The sequence below is a fragment of the Salvelinus fontinalis genome, chromosome 21 (genome assembly GCF_029448725.1).
Source record: "Salvelinus fontinalis isolate EN_2023a chromosome 21, ASM2944872v1, whole genome shotgun sequence".
Classification (NCBI taxonomy): Eukaryota; Metazoa; Chordata; class Actinopteri; order Salmoniformes; family Salmonidae; genus Salvelinus; species Salvelinus fontinalis.
Window position 1 is genome coordinate 31,659,572 of NC_074685.1, and position 22,287 is coordinate 31,681,858.

At 43.2% G+C, this 22,287-nt stretch overlaps 1 protein-coding gene across 2 annotated transcripts in view; it reads left to right on the forward strand.

Annotated features, from left to right (window-relative positions):
* Nucleotides 1–22,287, forward strand: part of LOC129818653 (transcription factor RFX3-like) — a 59,175-nt gene that overhangs the window by 23,271 nt on the left and 13,617 nt on the right. Inside the window, exons 2-13 of one of the 2 annotated variants that reach the window (XM_055874761.1) lie at nucleotides 222–346; nucleotides 504–592; nucleotides 4,281–4,554; nucleotides 8,931–9,005; nucleotides 9,301–9,482; nucleotides 9,934–10,053; nucleotides 13,027–13,151; nucleotides 13,468–13,583; nucleotides 19,808–19,923; nucleotides 21,524–21,678; nucleotides 21,801–21,898; nucleotides 22,074–22,223. In XM_055874761.1, the coding sequence (XP_055730736.1) occupies nucleotides 227–346; nucleotides 504–592; nucleotides 4,281–4,554; nucleotides 8,931–9,005; nucleotides 9,301–9,482; nucleotides 9,934–10,053; nucleotides 13,027–13,151; nucleotides 13,468–13,583; nucleotides 19,808–19,923; nucleotides 21,524–21,678; nucleotides 21,801–21,898; nucleotides 22,074–22,223 (1,620 nt within the window). In that variant the 5' untranslated portion in view covers nucleotides 222–226. The remainder of the gene's footprint in view (nucleotides 1–221; nucleotides 347–503; nucleotides 593–4,280; nucleotides 4,555–8,930; nucleotides 9,006–9,300; nucleotides 9,483–9,933; nucleotides 10,054–13,026; nucleotides 13,152–13,467; nucleotides 13,584–19,807; nucleotides 19,924–21,523; nucleotides 21,679–21,800; nucleotides 21,899–22,073; nucleotides 22,224–22,287) is intronic. The other variant, XM_055874762.1, reaches the window with a different exon arrangement.

Below are 22,287 nucleotides of genomic sequence, written 5' to 3' on the forward strand. Positions count from 1 at the left end.
TACACCTTAGTTAGCACTTAAATTGTCCTGGTACTGTGCATGCAAACCAAATTGAGACAAAGGTTGCTTGTGGAGTTCTTTGCAGTGGACTTTGTTCTGCCACTTTGGCGCCAGGCCAGAGAAGAGCTTGTGGTTCTCTATAGTCCGTCTATCAATGTGCTCCCCTCCATCGATGGCTCTGGTGGTACCCAGTTGACCAATGTGTCCTCTCTCTCCTGCAGGCGCCATGCAGACCCCTGAGGCAGGCGCTGACTCCGCCTCCACTGTCCCTCTCCAGACCGCCGTGTCTGTGCAGCCCGCAGGCTCCGCCCAGCAGGTGACCTCTCAGGTGCCTGTCCAGCAGCAGGTAAACGGGCTCTGTGTGTGTGTGTGTGTGTGTGTGTGTGTGTGTGTGTGTGTGTGTGTGTGTGTGTGTGTGTGTGTGTGTGTGTGTGTGTGTGTGTGTGTGTGTGTGTGTGTGTGTGTCTGTGTGTCGTTTCTAACTTGTTGCCCTACCGTTGCAGACCCAGACTGTTCAACAGGTTCAGCATGTATACCCAGCACAGGTGCAGTACGTGGAGGAGAACAGTGGCGTCTACACCAACGGAACCATGTGAGTGTTTAGTGTTCCTCAACCACCGCTGCCTTTGTCACTCACTCTGCAGTGGCACTACACAGTGGCTTTCACGTCTTATCTGTAGTCAACGGCAACAGGTAAAGTCACTTCACAGCAGTAGTTCTGCCACACACACATGGCGGGCGCGGAGGGCGTATGTAACAGCACAGTGAAGTACTGTGTGATTGTGTGCAGTCACCTGGAGATGATCAGGAGTATGAATAAGTGCTGCGTACTCCTTGGCTCGGGGGACAAGGTTATGTACACACTCCACAGGTTGGGGCTGTCCCATAGTGAGTGACACACAGTCACAAATCGACCGACAGCAGTCTCTGATGGAGGGGCTTAGGGATGGGCAAGGCCTGGCTAACAAGCCAGCTCAACACAGTCTCACTTCAGGACAGAACAAGTGAGCTGAGCACACACCCACTTACTATTTGAGTCTGTTAACAGTGTGTTAGTACCAGCTGCTTGTCCCCTCCACAGTTCTATTGGGTATAGAAATAGACTCACTACACACCAGAAGAGTACATGAGAAAGGGGCAGGGGTTATTTCTTACCGTTCAGATGATTTGTCAACAAGAATCATTCTGGTGTCTTAAACTTTCCTCCATAACCTGGTATTTCTCCAGAGTTTCAGTATAAGTCTTATGCACTCCTCTACACATTTATTTGGACAGTGACACTTTTAATTTGGCTTTGGATTTGAGATCAAATGTTTTATGAGGCGAGAGAACAGACAATAGGACAGCATTCTGTTAAATAAACTTAAATTTACGTTTTTATTACTGCACTAAAAATATGTCAATTTAAGTTTATTTCCCGGAGTGCTGTCCGATTTCTGTTCTTTGGATTATATACAAGTACAGAATGTCACCTTTTTATTTGAGGTTATTTTATTACATATCTGTTTCACCCTTTAGAAATGAAAGCACTTTATGTATCTTGGCCCCCCATTTAAAAGTATGTGGACAAATTCACTTATAATGTATTTCATTTTGTCAAGTTTAGTATTTGGTCCCATATTCCTAGCACACAAACACTGCGTCAAGCTTGTGACTCTACAAACTTGTTGGATTCATTTGCAGTTTGTTTATGTTGTGTTTTGGATTGTGTTGTGCCCAATAGAAATGAATGGTAAATAACATATTGTCTTATTTTGGAGTCACTTTTATTGTCAATAATTATATAATATGTTTCTGAACACGTCTACATTAATGTGGATGCTACCATTACGGATAATCATGAATGAATCCTGACTAATGAGCGAAAAAGTTAGAGGCATAATTATCACATATGACGCAATACATTATTTACCATTCATTTCTATTTGGCATAACATAATCCAAAACATAACCAACATGAACCGCAAATGAATCCAACAAATTTGTAGTCACAAGCTTGATGTAGTCATTGCGTGCTAGGAATATGGGACCAAATTAGTGCTGCATGGTATACCGAAACTTCTGTACCTTTCTGATACTAGAACCTGAAAAACAGTTTGGTACTCAAATGTTTGTTTCTTTCAGTACTTCTGTCAAATGTGTCTCACTTCGTCTACTGACTGAGAGAGGATCAAGTATGTCTATCAGCGAGTCAATGTCTCTTTTATAGCACGAGTGCACTGTGCCTGCTCCAAGTACTCATTGCTAGCTCTAGCCTGAACCACTGCACTCACTGGGATCTGGGCTGCGTAACATTAGCTTCCCACTCACGCTGCATAGAAGCTAACACACAGTTTCAACACAATGTTGAAACTGTTCATTACTGTTTGCAAAACTATGTCCGTTACAGACTAGAATGCTTTACAATGCAAGAAGAAACTATTAGCTTCCAGTTTTGTATGCTAACTTTTCTTGCTAGCTTACAGCTGAAGCTAACATCAATTTACTACCCTAGTACTTCTTTGTGATAATGTGCAAACCATAATGCAAAATATGCTGATTGTCACCACAAACTTTATTCATTCAGTTCAGAGCAACTGACTGTGTGTGTGAATTACTTCTTTACTGGGTCTTAAAGAGACAGCGCCCACTTTTATAAAATAAGAGATTGCTTCGTTTATGCAAATCCTGTTCAGCCGTATAATAAAAGAAGTCCCAAATGGAAGGGAAACGAATAGTTTTTCTCCTTCCTTCTCCCCATGAAAGCTGCCAAATCAAGCTCAATATCTCAATGCATGCACACACTCCTATTGAATATGCATTTCCCTGTATTAGGAATAGGCCTAGGCTTGATTATATCTTGATTTACCCAGTTCATCAATAGAGATTTACCATTCAAATAAATTATTACTATTTTATTTATTTATTTTATTTTTTATTTATTTTTTTTACCGTTATTTTACCAGGTAAGTTGACTGAGAACACGTTCTCATTTGCAGCAACGACCTGGGGAATAGTTACAGGGGAGAGGAGGGGGATGAATGAGCCAATTGTAAACTGGGGATTATTAGGTGACCATGATGGTTTGAGGGCCAGATTGGGAATTTAGCCAGGACACCGGGGTTAACACCCCTACTCTTACGATAAGTGCCATGGGATCTTTAATGACCTCAGAGAGTCAGGACACCAGGACACTATTATGTTGTTACGTAGTCAGATTGGTAAAAACAAAGGCAAATTCATGAATGCATATTTTTTTTATTTTTTTATTTTTTTTTACCTTTATTTAACTAGGCAAGTCAGTTAAGAACAAATTCTTATTTTCAATGACGGCCTAGGAACAGTGGGTTAACTGCCTGTTCAGGGGCAGAACGACAGATTTGTACCTTGTCAGCTCGGGGATTTGAACTTGCAACCTTCCGGTTACTAGTCCAACGCTCTAACCACTAGGCTACGCTGCCGCCCCATATACATGGCTGTCTCTGAAAAAAATGGACATATAACATTTCAAATGTAATGATATTGAACTCAAAAGATCTATCTGTATCAAGTGCCTTTCTTTGACTTTTTTTTGCGTATTGAGTATTGTGATGGTATCGAGTATTGTTATACTAAAACTGGTATCCGTATGGAAGTCAAAATTCGGGTATCGTGACAACCCTAGACCAAATACTAAACTTTTGACGAAATGTAATACATTATAAATGAATTTGTCCAAATACTTATGACACCCTCAAATGGGAGGACTAGATGCATAAAGTGCATTTATTTCTTAACGATGAAACAGATATGTATGAAAATACCCTCAAGTTAAAGGTGACATGCTGTACTGTCGCTTCATATGAAACATTTGATCTCAAATCCAAAATGGAGTATAGAGCCACATTTGAAAGTTTTAACATCACTGTCCCAAATTTATATGTAGGGGAATGTATATAAAGGTCTGACAGAGAGAATATATTTCTGGTCCACAACACCTGTTGTGTCAAGGCACTGAAGGGTGTCATTATATCAGAGGCCAAGGTAATGGTCTGAGTCACTGCAGAGGAAAACGACAATCACACAAATCTCTGTCGGCACGGCGACTCCTCAGGTGATTTGTGTAACTATGGAAACTCCACTTTCATTAACACAGGAATATTGCCTTCCCGTGAAGGCTCAGAATGGCACCGCTAATTCACATCAAATAGGCACTCTAGCACCATTCAAACTTGCCTTTATGTAAAAGGAAATTATCCTGACCTATTACTCTTGGGGGGGGGGGGAAATTCCTAACTTTTCCCTCCATTGTTTTTGTCCAGACGGACGTACTCGTACTCCGAGCCCCAGGTGTACAGCCAGAACAGTGGAGGGAGCTACTTTGATACGCAGGGCAGCTCGTCCGAGGTGTCTACAGTGGTGTCGTCCCATGGCATGGCCAACAATGGAGGGGGGAACGGGGGTCTGACCATGGGTCTGGCCGGGGGGCAGATCATCAGCAGCTCTGGAGCCTACCTCATCGGGGGCAACTCCATGGACAACTCTGCCCCCCACCCAGCCACCCAGACTACCCGAGCCTCCCCGTCCACTGTGAGTGTACGGCCCCCCTTTACTTACTCTTCTCGTCCTGTCAGTCAGTCTGTCTGTCTGTCTGTCAGGTCACTCTCTCCTGCCTGTCATAATGCATATCTGAAGCCTTTCTTGAGTAACTATAGTACCGCTTAGCTACTTTATGTCAGTGTCTGAGAATGTGTTATTTTGTCAAGTCTCCCTCTGTCCTGTGGTCTTCTCAGCTAGTACTTTCTATAGGTATCTACCCTTCCAGTGCTGTGAATTGGAATTTCCTCTCGTGCTGTGTTTTAACTAAAGATTAAAATAAATATTAAATAATATTTGTTAGTACTGCTTTACTGTGTCGTGAAGCTTTTAAGACAAAACACAATGGGTGTGTTTGAGCAGTAAGCGTAACGAAGACTACTGTAGAGTGAAGTCGGCGAGTGAAGTCAGGAGTTTCATCTTCGACAGCCGAAGGTCGGATACTGTAGTGGTTTTCCAACAGCAAGGCTCAGACCAACATGGCAGTGTCAACAAAGCTGCTATTATTTCTAAACGTATTTCTGTATAAATGTCACAAAACTTTATACCCCCATATCACACACTCACAAACTGAAAACATAACGGGGCAATACTTGCGAACATTAGAAACCGTTTAAATGTAAACAATTTCTTAGTCTAAAACTGTTCATCAGACAGTTAAAATCGTCGATTTTGATACAACGCTACATTGTAGCTAGTCCCATCAGATAATCTGGCACACGTTAGCCCTATGCTAACCTCAACAGATGACCGGGATTATTTCCTGTCAAAGACCTTAGACTTTATATCCACCAACTAATGGCATTTCTTAAAATCAACCCTGGCCACCAGAGGGATATTTTAAACCTTAAAATTCAAGATTCACTTTTGTTCCATTGGTCTGTAACAAAATGTTTTGGGCCAATATTGCATTGAGGCATCCTTGACTAGGCTACTAGCTATTAGTACTAACGTTAGACAAAATGTTCACGTTTTCGCATATATTTGTCACGCATTCATGTGCTTTCACAGCAATAAAGATGTAGGAGGATTGTACAACATGTACGTTGTATATTCACAAATTGTTAGTTTTTTAAAACTCTGACGCTCGCGGTCTTGTCAAATACCCTACATGACCAAAAGTATGTGGACAGCTGCTCGTCGAACATCTCATTCTAAAATCATCGGTATTAATATGGAGTCAGTCTCGCCTTTGCTGTTATAACAGCCTCCACTCTTCTGGGAAGGCTTTCCACTAGATGTTGGAACATTTCTGCCGGGACTTGCTTCCATTCAGCAACAATAGCGTTAGTGAGGTCGGGCACTGATGTTGTGCGATTAGGCCTGGCTCGCAGTCGGTGTTCCAATTCATCCCAAAGGTGTTCGATGGGGTTGAGGTCAACGTCTGTGCAGGCCAGTCAGGTTCTTCCACTCCGATCTCGACAAACCATTTCTGTATGGACCTCGCTTTGTGCATGGGGGCATTGTCATGCTGAAATAGGGAGCTAAGGGGCCTAGCCAAAACCATGAAAAACAGCCCCAGACCATTATTCCTCCTCTACCAAACTTTACAGTTAGCACTATGCATTGGGGCAGGTAGCGTTCTCCTGGCATCCGTCAAACCCAGATTTGTCTGTCGGACTGCCAGATGGTGAAGCGTGATTCATCACTCCTGAGAACGCGTTTCCACTGCTCCAGAGTCCAGTGACGGCAAGCTTTACACCACTCCAGCCGACGCTTGGCATTGCGCATGGTGATCTTAGGCTTGTGTTTGGCTGCTTGTCCAGGGAAACCCATTTCATGAAGCTCCAGACAAACAGTTATTTTGCTGACATTGCTTCCAGAGGCAGTTTGGAACGCGGTAGTGAGTTGCAACTGAGGACAAACAATTTTTACACACTTCAGCACTCGGCAGTACCATTCTTTGAGCTTGTGTGGCCTACCACTTTGCAACTGAGCCGTTTTTGCTCCTAGACATTTCACAGCACTTACCTTTGACTGGGGCAGCTCTAGCAAGGTAGAAATTTTACAAACTGACTTGTTGGAAAGATGGCATCCTATGACAGTTCCACGTTGAAAGTCACTGAGCTCTTCAGTAAGGTCATTCTACTGCCAATGTTTCCTAAGGAGATTGCATGGCTGTGTGCTCGATTCTATACACCTGTCATGTTCTAGTATACACATGTCAGCAATCCACCAATTTGAAGGGGTCTCCACATAGATTTGTGTGTATATATAGTGTAGCTGTAATTTACCCTTACTGCTATCATTAATTTTTGGCGTGATCCACTAAGGCAGTAAGCCCAGAGATGGCAAGATTTTTGTTTGAGGGTAAAATCGCTCCATTGTTGGTCCTCGAGTCAAATAACGCATATGTGACAAAGTAGATGATTATAAAAACGCATATAAAACATTGTACATGTAAGTGTAGCCTACACGTCTATGTAATATAGCCTATATTAGCAAATATTATTTATGTAGCACTGCCAGTAGCTTATGTGTCGTCTGGAAGAGGGACTCCAACAAGAAGCTCCTCATAAAATATATTCGTAACCTTCATTTACAAGGTTTTGCCGGCACAAAACACTACCACAATTAGTGTAGGTCTAATATGTAGTTCTACATTTATGCCACCCCTCCAAGCCATGTGAAGTGAGTGATTTTAGGTTGTTTTAGGTTGTTTCGTTATAACTGTGCTTGTAATAGGCTGTTTGGGGAAAAGCTTCTCTGGTGAAAACACGTGATTGGAATGACTAACAGAACATACCATTTCATTTTTGTCATTTGCATCAACTGTAAGGTAAACGACAAGTTTTAGGTTACAATTGTAGAAAGTGTCTCCTCGCCAGGCGAGGGCGTAATCGCTACGGGTATCCTCTACTAGGCTTTCACCTCACAGCCTGGAAGCCGAGGCTGCCCTATGGAATAGTTGACCTGCATGGGGGAAGGTTTGTTCCTGGGTTGTCATGTTCTGTGCTAAGCTAGCAGTAAGTTGAAATATTAATCGTTGAGGAGAGAGGTTGTTCAGCTCATCTTTCTATCCACGCCTTACACAATCAAGGAGAAACACTTGAGCAACGAGGCAAGCAGTGACATGCTGTAAAATATGTGCTGGCGATGTAAAAGACGTGCTTTTGAGTTAATACATTTAAATACCGTTTTTTAAAAGTTATTTTTCATAGTATTATATGCAGTTGTCACTTTGACAATGAAGACACCCTGAAAGCACGGAATGATCTTGTTACCACCTTATTAGTAGGCCTACAGCGTGCAGTAGGATGTGTTGATCAGTTGATTGACAGGTGTGCTGTAGAACGATAAACATCAAACTTTCCTCTAGTGTGGATGCTTGCAAATGTGGGTTCTTCAAAATAACTTAACACTATTACTGCAATACTGCCATCTGTAGGATGATAACGAGAGTGCTTGACTTTGTTATTAAGGACGCTGTTATGGAAAAGCATTTGTTCACCTCCATCACCTCAACATTTGTAATTGGCTGATGTAGAACTTGTTCCAGGAAATCATCACAGTCATCTGGTGAGGTTAGCATAGGGCAAAGTGCTAACGTGTGCCAGGTTATCTGATGGAACCAGCTACAATGTATCGTACTATCATGTAAATCGACTATTTTACTTGGCAGATGGGTATTTTGAGACGGGTCCAACAAAAACACCCTAATGATTGGTTGACACAGTCCGTCCCACAATGCAGGTGAGAAGCAACTGCAGCGACTTCATCAAAAGCTTCATGACCTTTGATCACATCATTATTGTAAAGTTCGTGCAGTCAACATGGAGTCGCAAGTCTGACAATTTTTAGAACTATAATACAACACACTTTGAAAGGACTTGAAAAAATTGGTCTCCTCCAACATGCGCAGTGAGGTCTACCTCAGTGGATCTGTGCTCTCCTCTGGTGGCTGAAAATTGTAGTTTCACAGCTTCTGATTACTGTGGCGCTTGTTTATTTATGTAACTATGCAAGTCAGTTAAGAACAAATTCTTATTTACAATGACGGCCTACCGGGGAACAGTGGGTTAACTACGTTGTTCAGGGGCAGAACAACAGATTTTTACCTTGTCAGTTCCGGGATTTGATCCAACAACCTTTCGTTTACTAGCCCAACGCTCTAACCACTAGGCTTTGTGCCTCTTGACTTTCTGTTAGCACTCTGCTTCATTAAGACAATGGGAAATGTAATTCAAAGGAATTTAAGTTTAAACTGACTTTGCTATGCTGGGCTTTTGGCACTAGTTTGGGTGACGCTTGCTTTCGGAGCTGTTCTGGATTTTTCTGATTTTCTATGTGTGTCAGTACTGTGTCAGTATTCTAGTGCAACTTTTTCCTTTGTTGTTTTTGTTTTTCCTTCTATTTTTTGCTCCTTGGTCTATCAGATTGAAATGGCGATTGAGACGCTCCAAAAGACTGAAGGTTTATCCAGTCAGAGAAGCTCGCTGCTCAACAGCCATGTAAGTCGCCACTCTAAACGCCTCGCCTGCCTGGCCTGTATAGCTGTTCTCACTCTCTAGTACCTCCAGAACTCTCTCTTTGCCTCCCTCTCTTTCTCTCTATGGTGGTGGGGGTGCTTCCTATGCTCCAATTTTTATTTTCCGCTGCTTTAGTTAATTGTGCTTTTAAAGCTAGGGAAGGGGGTGTTTGTATTTACAGACAAGTGGGTGGTGAAACATGCATCTGCTGTGGATTACAGAGAGGTGTAGTGACATACATGTGTGTAATTGACAGCATATCTTCTCTCCCCCACAGCTGCAATGGCTACTGGATAACTATGAGACTGCGGAGGGGGTGAGTCTGCCTCGCTCCACCCTCTACAACCACTACTTGCGCCACTGCCAGGAGCAGAAATTGGACCCGGTCAACGCCGCTTCCTTCGGGAAACTCATCCGCTCCATCTTCATGGGGCTACGCACGCGACGCCTCGGCACAAGGTGAGCTACTGAGAGGACAGACACGTTCTGATAACCCCCCCTGCACCTTGCACCCCCTTCTCCTCTATCCTGTCACTGCATCTCAAGTCCCCCAGTTCTGCTCTCCCTAACTCTCCTCTGACGCCTTCAGTTTAGCCTTGTCCCTTACTTTTTCCTTGGTTGTCTTCATTATGATTTCCTGTTTGGTATTACAGCATGTTTTGAAAAAAAATGTATAAACACATTAAAGTATTTTTTGGCTGCTAAATTAATATAGGGAAAACACTGAGAACTGTTAGCTGTCTGTTCATTCCTGTCTGTCTCTCTCTTTCTGTGTGCGTGTGTGCGTGTGTGCGCGTGTGTGCGCGTGTGCGCGTGTGTGTGTGCGTGTGTGTGTGTGTGTGTGTGTGTGTGTGTGTGTGTGTGTGTGTGTGTGTGTGTGTGTGTGTGTGTGTGTGTGTGTGTGTTGCAGAGGGAACTCGAAATACCACTACTATGGGATCCGGCTGAAGCCGGACTCTCCTCTCAACAGACTGCAGGAGGACATGCAGTACATGGCCCTCAGACAGCAGCCTGTCCAACAGAAACAAAGGTACAATGCATACAGTGCATTTGGAAATTATTCAGACCCCTTTACCTTTTCCACATTTTGTTACGTTACAGCTTTACTCTAAAATTTATCAAATTGTTTTTTTTCCCTCAACAATCTACACACAATACCCAATAATGACAAAGCAAAAACAGGTTTTTAGAATGTTTGCAAATGTATATAAAAAAACAAAAATTGAAATAACACATTTCAGTAAGTATTCAGACCCTTTACTCAGTACCTTGTTGAACCACCTTTTGCAATGATTACAGCCTCGAGTCTTCTTGGGTATGACACTACAAGCTTGGCACACCTGTATTTGGGGAGTTTCTCCCATTCTTCTCTGTAGATCCTCTCAAGCTCTGTCAGGTTGGATGGGGAGCGTCAATGCAAGTCTCCAGTAATGTTCGATCGGGTTCAAGTCTGGGCTCTGGCTGGGCCACTCAAGGACATTCAGAAACTTGTCCCGAAGCCACTCCTGCATTGTCTTGGCTGTGGGCTTAGGGTCGTTGTCCTGAGCGCTCTGGAGCAGGTTTTCATCAAGGATCTCTCTCTCTGTGCTGTGTTCATCTTTCCTTCGATCCTGACTAGTCTCCCAGTTCCTGCCGCTGAAAAGCATCACAGAATGATGCTGCCATCATCATGCTTCACCATAGGGATGATGCCAAGTTTCCTCCAGACGAGACCAAAGCTAATTGACATTCAGGCCAAAGAGTTCAATCTTGGTTTCATCAGACCAGAGAATCATGTTTCTCATGGTTAGAGTCCTGTAGGTGCCTTTTGGCAAACTCCAAGCGGGCTGTCATGTGTCTTTTTACTTAGGAGTGGCTTCTGTCGGGCAACTCTACCACAAAGGCCTGATTGGTGGAGTGCTGAAAAGATGGTTGTCCTTCTGCATGGTTCTCCCATCTCCACAGAGGGACTCTGGAGCTCTGTCAGTGACCATCGGGTTCTTGGTCACCTCCCTGACCAAGGCCCTTCTCCCCCGGTTGCTCAGTTTGGCCGGGCGTACAGCTCTAGGAAGATTCTTGGTGGTTCCAAACTTCTTCCATTTATGAATGATGGAGGCCACTGTGTTCTTGGGGACCTTCAATGCTGCAGACATTTTTTGGTACCCTTCCTCAGATCAGTGCCTCAACACAATCCTGTCTCGGTGCTCTAAGGACAATTCCTTCGACCTCATGGCTTGGGTTTTGCTCTGACATGCACTGTCAACTGTGGGACCTTATGTAGACAGGTGTGTGTCTTTCCAAATCATGTCCAATCAATTGAATTTACCACAGGTGGACTCCAGTCACGTTGTAGAAACATCTCAAGGATGATCAATGGAAACCGGATGCACCTGGGATAAATTTCGAGTCTCATAGCAAAGGGGCTGAATACTTATGTAAATAAGGTATTTAAGTTTATTAAAAAAAAAAAAATCCGCTTTTTCGTTATGTGGTATTGTGTGTAGATTGAGGATTTTTAAATATTTTTTAATGCATTTTAGAATAAGGCTGTAACGTAACAATGTGGAAAAAGGGAAGGGGTCTGAATACTTTCGGAATGTACAGTACATACTTACACTGACATTAAGAACCCTGCTTTTTTCATGACCTAGATTAACCAGTTGAATCCAGGTGAACGATATGGTCCCTTATTGATGCCACTTGTTAAATCCACTTCAATCAGTGTAGATTAAGTGGAGGAGACAGGTCAAAGAAGGACTTGTATAGCCTTGAGACAATTGAGACATGGATTGTGTATGTGTGCCATTCAGAGGGTGAATGGGCAAGACAAAAGATTGAAGTGCCTTTGAACGGGGTATGGTAGTAGGTGCCAGGCGTACCGGTTTGTGTCAAGAACTTCAACTGCTGGGTTTCTCACGCTCAACAGTTTCCCTTGCGTATCAAGAATGGTCCACCATCCAAAGGACATCCAGCCAACTTGACACAGCTGTGGGAAGCATTGACTTCGGCGATGTCATTTACAAAATAGCCTCCAACACTCTACTCAGCAAATTGGATGCGGTCTATCACAGTGCCATCCGTTTTGTCACCAAAGCCCCATATACTACCCACCACTGCAACCTGTATGCTCTCGTTGGCTGGCCACCGCTTCATATCCATCGCCAAACCCACTGGCTTCAGGTCATCTATAAGTCTTTGCTAGGTAAAGCCCCGCCTTATCTCAGCTCACTGGTCACCATAGCAGCACCCACCCGTAGCACGCGCTCCAGCAGGTATATTTCACTGGTCACCCCCAAATCCTATTCCCCCTTTGGCCGCCTTTCCTTCCAGTTCTCTGCTGCCAATGACTGGAACGAATTGCAAAAATCACTGAAGCTGAAAACTCATATCTCCCTCGCCAACTTTAAGTATCAGCTGTCAGAGCAGCTCACAGATCATTGTACCTGTACACAGCCGATCTGTAAATAGCCCATCCAACTACCTCATTCCCATATTGTTATTTATTTTTTGCTCCTTTGCACCCCAGTATCTCTACTTGCACATTCATCTTCTGCACATCTATCACTTCAGTGTTTAATTGCTACATTGTAATTACTTCGCCTTTGTGGCCTATTTATTGCCTTACATCCCTAATCTTTTCTCATTTTCACACACTGTATATAGATTTTCTTCTATTGTGTTATTGACTGTACGTTCGTTTATTCCGTGTGTAACTCTGTGTTGTTGTTTGTGTCGCACTGCTTTGCTTTATCTTGGCCAGGTCGCAGTTGTAAATGAGAACTTGTTCTCAAATAGCCTACCTGGTTAAATAAAGGTTAAATTAAAAAAATAAACAAATTGGAGTCAACATGGGCCAGCATCCCTGTTGAACGATTTCGACACCTTGTAGAGTCCATGCCCCGACGAATTGAGGCTGTTCAGAGGGGAAAAGGGTGTTCAACTCAATATTGGGAAGCTGTTCCTAATGTTTTGTACAGTCAGTGTACATATACAAACAGTACTGACTGAGGCATTGTCATTGTAGGTTTAAGCCGGTGCAGAAGGTTGATGGTGTGTCTGGGGAGAACTTCTCAGGCGGTGGCCAGCACACCCCCAGTGCAGCGGAGCAGACCGTCATTGCACAGAGCCAGCACCACCAGCAGTACCTGGGTGAGTGAGTGGTGTGTATGCATCTGTGTGTGTAGACTGACTCAGTGACTTTCAGCAGCAATAGACTGCTACTGTTTGATGTTCCTTTGTTATGACACAATAAGTTGTGATACCACTTCATGAAAATGCTCCTCCGCTGAGTGCAGTAAGGGTTCTCCTGTCGGGTTATATTCTGCAATGAACCACTGATAAGATTTTCTCAGCCTTCAGTATTTCCTTGTTAAATATCTACCCCTGTGTTCTTTTGCTTTATACTGGATTCATAATGTGAGTTGTTGTTGACCTTGTCTGATTTACATACGTCTCTCCCTGACAGACGCGTCCCGGGCGCTGCCAGACTTTATGGAGCTGGACCTGGGAGAGACCAACGTGGACAACATCGGCCCAGACGACATCAAAGCTCTCCAGTCACTCTACAGAGAGCACTGTGAGGTCAGAGATTATACATCACTTCTAACAAAGTTCTATAGGAAAGTTTGTATTATTCTCTACGGGGTAAATTCAGACCAGAGATACGCGCATGTAAATGTAACTTCATTCTGTTTTCATGCACTTTCCTCTCTGCACACATTCTGACCTAGAACTTAAGCAAGGGGAATCGAATGTGCCCAACAGGTATTCGTTTGGGGTGGAGATTGCAGAAATGGAGGTGTATCTACAAATCAAATCTTTGTCACATGCGCCGAATACAACAAGTGTAGACCTTACAGTGAAATGCGTACTTACAAGACCTTAACCAACAGTGCAGTTCAAGATGAGTTAAGAAAATATTTACCAAATAAACTAAACAATAATAAAAATTAACATAGTAATAACGAGGCTATATACAGGGGGTACCGAGTCAGTGTGCGGGGGTACAGGTTAGAGGGAATTTGTACATGTAGGTAGGGGTGAAGTGACTATGCATAGATAATAAACAGCGAGTAGCAGCAGTGTACAAAACAAATGGAGGGGGGGGGGGGGGGGGGTCAATGCAATAGTCCGGTGGCCATTTGATTAATAGTTCAGCAGTCTTATGGCTTGGGGATAAAGCTGTTAACTTCTCTGGGATATGTGGGACGCTACCGTCCCACTTGGCCAAAAGCCAGTAAAAATGCAGAGCGCCAAATTCAAATAAATTACTATAAAATCAAACTTTCATGAAATCACACATGAAAGACACCAAATGAAATCTACACTTGTTGTGAATCCAGCCAACATGTCTGATTTCAAAAAGGATCTACGGCAAAAGCACACCTTGCGATTATGTTAGGTCAGTACATAGCCACAGAAAAACATAGCCATTTTTCCAACCAAAGAGAGGAGTAACAAAAGCAGAAATAGAGATAAAATGAATCACTAACCTTTGATGATCTTCATCAGATGACACTCATAGGACTTCATGTTACACATTACATGTATGTTTTGTTCCGTAAAGTTCATATTTATATCCAAAAATCTGAGTTTGGGCCGGACGCTACTGTCTCACTTGGCCAAAAGCCAGAGAAAATGCAGAGCGCCAAATTCAAATAAATTACTATAAAATTCAAACTTTCATTAAATCACACATGAAACATCAAATTAAAGCTACACTGGTTGTGAATCCAGCCAACATGTCAGAATTCAAATAGGCTTTTCGGCGAAAGCAAACGATGCTATTATCTGAGGATAGCAGTATAGTAAACAAAGAGAGAGAAGCATATTTCAACCCTGCAGGTGCGACACAAAACTCAGAAATAAAAATATAATTCATGCCTTACCTTTGACGAGCTTCTGTTGTTGGCACTCCAATATGTCCCATAAACATCACAAATGGTCCTTTTGTTCGATTAATTCTGTCGATATATATCCAAAATGTCCATTTATTTGGCGCGTTTGATCCAGAAAAACACAGGTTCCAACTTGAGCAACGTGACTAAAACTGAACTACTTTTGTAATACAACTTTAGATATTCTTTTACATAAATAATCGATCAAATTGAAGACGGGATGATCTGTGTTCAATACAGGATTAAAACAAACTGTAGCTAGCTTTCTGGTCACGCGCCTCTAACAAACAGTACACAACAAGTGACCCTCGTTGAAGATGGCCATACTTCTTCATTACACAAAGGAAAAACCCTCAACCAATTTCTAAAGACTGTTGACATCCAGTGGAAGCGGTAGGAACTGCAAGAAGGTTAATTAGAAATCTTGATTCCCAATGAAAATCCATTGAGAAGAGAGTGACCTCAAAAAAAAAAACTGAATGGTTTGTCCTCTCGGTTTTGCCTGCTTAATAAGTTCTGTTATACTCACAGACATGATTCAAACAGTTTTAGAAACTTCAAAGTGTTTTCTATCCAAATCTACTAATGGTATGCATATCTTATCTTCTGGGGATGAGTAGCTGGCAGTTGAATTTGGGTATGCTTTTCATCCAAACGTGAAAATGCTACCCCCTATCCTAGAGAAGTTAACTGACTTGCCTAGTTAAATAAAGGTAAAATAAATAAAAAATACATTAAAAATCTAGTACTGATAGCATAAGCTACCAGCTAACTGGTAATAAAATGTGGTGAGTAGTAGACTCAAAGAGAAAGACAAAAGTTGAGCAGTTTTGAACAAATTCATGAGTCTTTTTTTATACATTTGTTTTACTTTCATTTACTTAGCTAGCAAATGCAGCTAGCTAGTTTAGCCTACTCAAACAGAGAGATGCTATGTTAGCTAGCTGGGTATGACTATCCAACACTGGAACTTTTCCAAATCAAGGTAAGCTTTTGGTTTTACAAATGTATTGCCACCGGGCCCCACAGGTGTATCTGCTTACTAACTGTACCCCATACAGCATGATTGTAGCCGGTTTACTAACGCGTTAGTTCTATTAGCTATGTTGACTATGACGTTATTTTAGCTAATCAAATCAAATCTTATTTGTCACATACACATGGTTAGCAGATGTTAATGCGAGTGTAGCGAAATGCTTGTGCATCTAGTTCCGACAATGCAGTAATAACCAACGAGTAATCTAACCTAACAATTCCACAACTACTACCTTATACACACAAGTGTAAAGGGATAAACAATATGTACATAAATATATATGAATGGGTGATGGTACAGAACGGCATAGGCAAGATGCAGTAGATGGTATCGAGTACAGTATATACATATGAGATGAGTAATTTAGGGTATGTAAACATAAAAGTGCATAGTTTAAAGTGGCTAGTGATACATGTATTACATAAAGATGGCAAGATGCAGTAGATGATATAGAGTACAGTATATACATATTCATTATATTAAGTGGCATTGTTTAAAGTGGCTAGTGATACATTTTTGATCAATTTCCATCAATTTCCATTATTAAAGTGAGCTGGAGTTGAGTCAGTATGTTGGCAGCAGCCACTCAATGTTAGTGGTGGCTGTTTAACAGTCTGATGGCCTTGAGATAGAAGCTGTTTTTCAGTCTCTCGGTCCCTGCTTTGATGTACCTGTACTGACCTCGCCTTCTGGATGATAGCGGGGTGAACAGGCAGTGGCTCGGGTGGTTGTTGTCCTTGATGATCTTTATGGCCTTCCTGTGACATCAGGTGGTGTAGGTGTCCTTGGAGGGCAGGTAGCTCGATTGTGCATCTGTAGAAGTTTGTGAGTGCTTTTGGTGACAAGCGGACTTTCTTCAGCCTCCTGAGGTTGAAGAGGCGCTGCTGGGCCTTCTTCACAACGCTGTCTGTGTGAATGGACCAATTCAGTTTGTCCGTGATGCGTACGCCGAGGAACTTAAAACTTACTACCCTCTCCACAACTGTCCCGTCGATGTGGATAGGGGGGTGCTCCCTCTGCTGTTTCCTGAAGTCCACAATCATCTCCTTTGTTTCGTTGACGTTGAGTGTGAGGTTATTTTCCTGACACCACACTCCGAGGGCCCTCACCTCCTCCCTGTAGACCGTCTCGTTGTTGTTGGTAATCAAGCCTACCACTGTAGTGTCGTCTGCAAACTTGATGATTGAGTTGGAGGTGTGCATGGCCACGCAGTCGTGGGTGAACAGGGAGTACAGGAGAGGGCTCAGAACGCACCCTTGTGGGGCCCCAGTGTTGAGGATCAGCGGGGTGGAGATGTTGTTACCTACCCTCACCACCTGGGGGCGGCCCGTCAGGAAGTCCAGTACCCAGTTGCACAGGGCGGGGTCGAGACCCAGGGTCTCGAGCTTGATGATGAGTTTGGAGGGTACTATGGTGTTAAATGCTGAGCTGTAGTCGATGAACAGCATTCTCACATAGGTATTCCTCTTGTCCAGATGGGTTAGGGCAGTGTGCAGTGTGGTTGCGATTGCGTCGTCTATGGACCTATTGGGGCGGTAAGCAAATGGGAGTGGGTCTAGGGTGTCAGGTAGGGTGGAGGTGATATGGTCCTTGACTAGTCTCTCAAAGCACTTCATGATGACGGAAGTGAGTGCTACGGGGCGGTAGTCGTTTAGCTCAGTTACCTTAGCTTTCTTGGGAACAGGAACAATGGTGGCCCTCTTGAAGCATGTGGGAACAGCAGACTGGGATAAGGATTCATTGAATATGTCTGTAAACACACCACCCAGCTGGTCTGCGCATGCTCTGAGGACGCGGCTGGGGATGCCGTCTGGGCCTGCAGCCCTGCGGGGGTTAACACTTTAAATGTTTTACTCACGTCGGCTGCAGTGAAGGAGAGTCCGCAGGTTCTGGTAGCAGGCTGTGTCAGTGGCACTGTATTGTCCTCAAAGTTAGCAAAGAAGTTATTTAGTCTGTCTGGGAGCAAGACATCCTAATATGGTGACAACGATGTAGGCTGTGAGTAGCGGTTATGATATGAAGGTTTGGCTTTTTTTTGCATCTACAGCTGATATATTGGTCATTGAAGTCCACAAGTGAAGAGAAACCCTGAGAAGAGGAGAGCGCATAGATGTGAGAGGGAATACAACGAGGTGTATGTACAGTGGGGCAAAAAAGTATTTAGTCAGCCACCAATTGTGCAAGTTCTCCCACTTAAAAAGATGAGAGGCCTGTAATTTTCATCATAGGTACACTTCAACTATGACAGACAAAATGAGAAAAAAAATCCAGAAAATCACATTGTAGGATTTTTAATTAATTAATTTGCAAATTATGGTGGAAAATATGTATTTGGTCACCTACAAACAACAAGATTTCTGGCTCTCACAGACCTGTAACTTCTTCTTTAAGAGGCTCCTCTGTCCTCCACTCGTTACCTGTATTAATGGCACCTGTTTGAGCTTGTTATCAGTATAAAAGACACCTGTCCACAACCTCAAACAGTCACACTCCAAACTCCACTATGGCCAAGACCAAAGAGCTGTCAAAGGACACCAGAAACAAAATTGTAGACCTGCACCAGGCTGGGAAGACTGAATCTGCAATAGGTAAGCAGCTTGGTTTGAAGAAATCAACTGTGGGAGCAATTATTAGGAAATGGAAGACATACAAGACCACTGATAATCTCCCTCGATCTGGGGCTCCACGCAAGATCTCACCCCGTGATGAAAATTACAGGCCTCTCTCATATTTTTAAGTGGGAGAACTTGCACAATTGGTGGCTGACTAAATACTTTTTTGCCCCATTGTATGTGGCTATGAAATTGAACTATTTTCGTGTGATCAGGGTGTATTCATTCCACCGATTCTGTTGAAAAATATTCTTAAACAGAAGCATACGGAATGAAATAGGGATAAACATACCTGAATTTGTCCAATAGAAACTTGTTTGCAACTTTTAAACTAATGATTACACCCTAAATCAGCTAGATGCAGGCAAGAGTGTGCAAGGCTGTATTGAATGTGTCACTGTCTGTCACCTCAAATCTTTCTCTCGACCTGTGTGCATCTACGTTGTAAACTTTCATTCATAGGCTAGGTCGTAGCAACCTCATGATGGGTATAGGGAAAATGTTTGTATCATGTAGTAGCCTAGACCTATCAATGTTACATTGAGCTGGGTGAATGGAATATGAATAACAGTCATCCAATATGCTGTAATAGAAATAAGGCCATGCTCATAAAAACAAATATCGTCCCTCTTCATCTTAAACGGCACCGACCCCCACCGTTGTATACTTTTCTCACCTTCCAATAATTCATGGATTGAATATGGCAACTTTCAGGATGAATCAAACCACTGTATTGTTTTATGCAACAATATATTTAGTGTGTAAAGGCTCTCCTCAACCTTTTTTAATTTTTTGTTATTCATAAATACATTCCCAACCCTAAGTAATCTACAAGATCAGAGTATTTTTTCATCTTAAAGGGATTGCTTTAGATAAAACCCTATTGAGCGAACACTCCACAAGAACACTCCACGGACACTCCACGAGAAAATCTATTGGCCAGCAAGAGTGAGGGGTTTTCAGCAGTTGAATTGAATGTATTCAGTATGCGCAAGGGAGCCACACCCATAAGGTAAGTCTGAATACCATCTACTGAGAAGTACTTGAATAAAAAGGTGTTTTAAAAAAAAACACAAATAAACAGATTTTCCAAGTCTGAATCAGCCCCCATGTGCAGATTAATGGGAGCTTTCTTTGGCATGCATGATATTTACAAGTCTTCATCTTCATTGATCCACACCAGCTCATCCACACTAATCAGCTTGACTGTGAATAGTTATTCAGCTCAGTTGTGTGATGCTGACCATGTCTCTCTTGCAGGCCATCCTGGATGTGGTGGTGAATCTCCAGTTCAGTCTAATAGAGAAGCTGTGGCAGACATTCTGGCGCTATTCCCCCTCCGACTTAGTGGAGGGCACCACCATCACAGAAAACAGGTCAGCTCTTTCGGTTTCTCTCTCGGTTTCTCTCTCGTTCTCTCCCTCTCTCTTGAAGCTCAGTTCTGGTGACTTTTTAAAATTCTGGGGACTCCAAAATGAATGAAAATGTAATTATGTTGACACCATGTAAAATATAATTTCTACCTCGAGAAATGAGCCCAATATCATATTGGTATAGCCTATGCATGCTCCATATTATCAGGTATACTATTAGCAATATACATTATCACCTGTATCTCGTAGACAGATGACTAGTACCGTAGAATCTGTTTGGACTGAAAGGGATGTGTAGGATAACGAGAAGCAGTAGTTCTAGTGTTTGGGTTTTTCGTCTCTGGTTATTTGGACAAATCAGAATTTTGTAGATGTTAGCATCTTTCATATTTCGGAAGGGGAGGGGATATTTGGCCCATAGCTTGCAAAGAGAGAGGGCGGAGCTCCTCATTCTAGCATTTCTTGATCCCTGTCTGTGTATGGACTGTCTGTTTGGAACCAGAACTTAATCGGGCCGCTGACTTTAGTTCTTGGTGAACCCAAGATTAAGTTGGCCTCGACTCCGATTCTTCTTGAATGCTTCAAATATCCTTTGATCAGTGGCAACGCTGAGGAGTATTTCTCTCTGCTCTGCTCTCTGCTGAGTAGTATTTCTCTCTGCTCTGCTCTCTGCTGAGGAGTATTTCTCTCTGCTCTGCTGAGGAGTATTTCTCTCTGCTCTGCTGAGGAGTATTTCTCTCTGCTCTGCTGAGGAGTATTTCTCTCTGCTCTGCTGAGGAGTATTTCTCTCTGCTCTGCTGAGGAGTATTTCTCTCTGCTCTGCTGAGGAGTATTTCTCTCTGCTCTGCTGAGGAGTATTTCTCTCTGCTCTCTGCTGAGTAGTATTTCTCTCTGCTCTGCTGAGGAGTATTTCTCTCTGCTCTGCTGGGGAGTATTTCTCTCTGCTCTGCTGGGGAGTATTTCTCTCTGCTCCGCTGAGGAGTATTTCTTTCTGCTCCGCTGAGGAGTATTTCTCTCTGCTCCGCTGAGGAGTATTTCTCTCTGCTCCGCTGAGGAGTATTTCTCTCTGCTCCGCTGAGGAGTATTTCTCTCTTCTCTGCTCTCTGCTGAGGAGTATTTCTCTCTGCTCTGCTGAGGAGTATTTCTCTCTGCTCTGCTGAGGAGTATTTCTCTCTGCTCTGCTGAGGAGTATTTCTCTCTGCTCTGCTGAGGAGTATTTTTCTCCGCTCATAGAGGAGCAAAAAAGGCCTAGTGCACTTTGGTGGGATTTAAAAAAATATATATAATATATTTTTTATATGGGTGAGTGAATTCATTGGGACAGTGCACGACCCCTGTAACTACTGTAAAACTTCAATCATATGCAAATAGCCGTTTGTCCCTTTTTAATAGCTGGGCAACGGCACACTTTTCAGCAAATCAACACCTGTTTCAAATAAATACCTGGTTTAAATTAATTGTTTACCAGGTTTAATATTTGATTTGCTACATACAATAATACCCCCCCCCCCCCCCCCCCCCCACAGTAGGCCAAGTGAGATTGAGGTGAATCTGATCCAGTATATAAGATGAGTATGTGTAACTTTGAACTCTGTCTCCACAGTGGTATGAGTGAGATTGAGGGCCGTTTGCCCTGCTCCAGGCTGGTGGTGCTCTGTAGGAACGAGGCTGTGCTCAAGTGGATGAGTTCCTGTGACCACCTGATGTACCAGGCCCTAGTGGAGATCCTCATTCCTGATGTCCTCAGACCTATCCCCAGTGAGTGGCTGACACACACAGTCACACACACACACACTTTCTCGCTCATTCCTAGTTGGGTATCAGAATTAAAATGGTGATCTTTATATAGACTTCTGTCCTCTGTATCTGTCCCTCTCTAGGTGCCTTGACTCAAGCCATCCGCAACTTTGCCAAAAGCCTGGAAGGCTGGCTCAACAATGCCATGAACGTCATTCCACAGAGAATGATCCAAACCAAGGTACAGACACTCTCTCTCGCTCACACTCACTCACTCACACACATATTGGCAAATAAACTTAAATTGCCTCTATTTTGTTTGATCCTGACTTTCCTCTCTTTTATCTTTTCTGACTGGTCTTGGTCTGATTTTAATTGGCTGCTGTTTGATCCTCTGTGTGTTTGATTGGCTGCAGGTTGCCGCTGTTAGTGCCTTTTCTCAGACGATGCGTCGTTACACTAGTCTGAACCACCTGGCCCAGGCAGCTCGCGCCGTGCTGCAGAACACCTCCCAGATCAATCAGATGCTCAGCGACCTCAACCGCGTCGACTTCGCCAACGTGCAGGTCCGTCTGTCCCTCTGGCTGGCTGGCTGTCTGCTTGTCCCTCCATCTGGCTGGATGTGGTTTG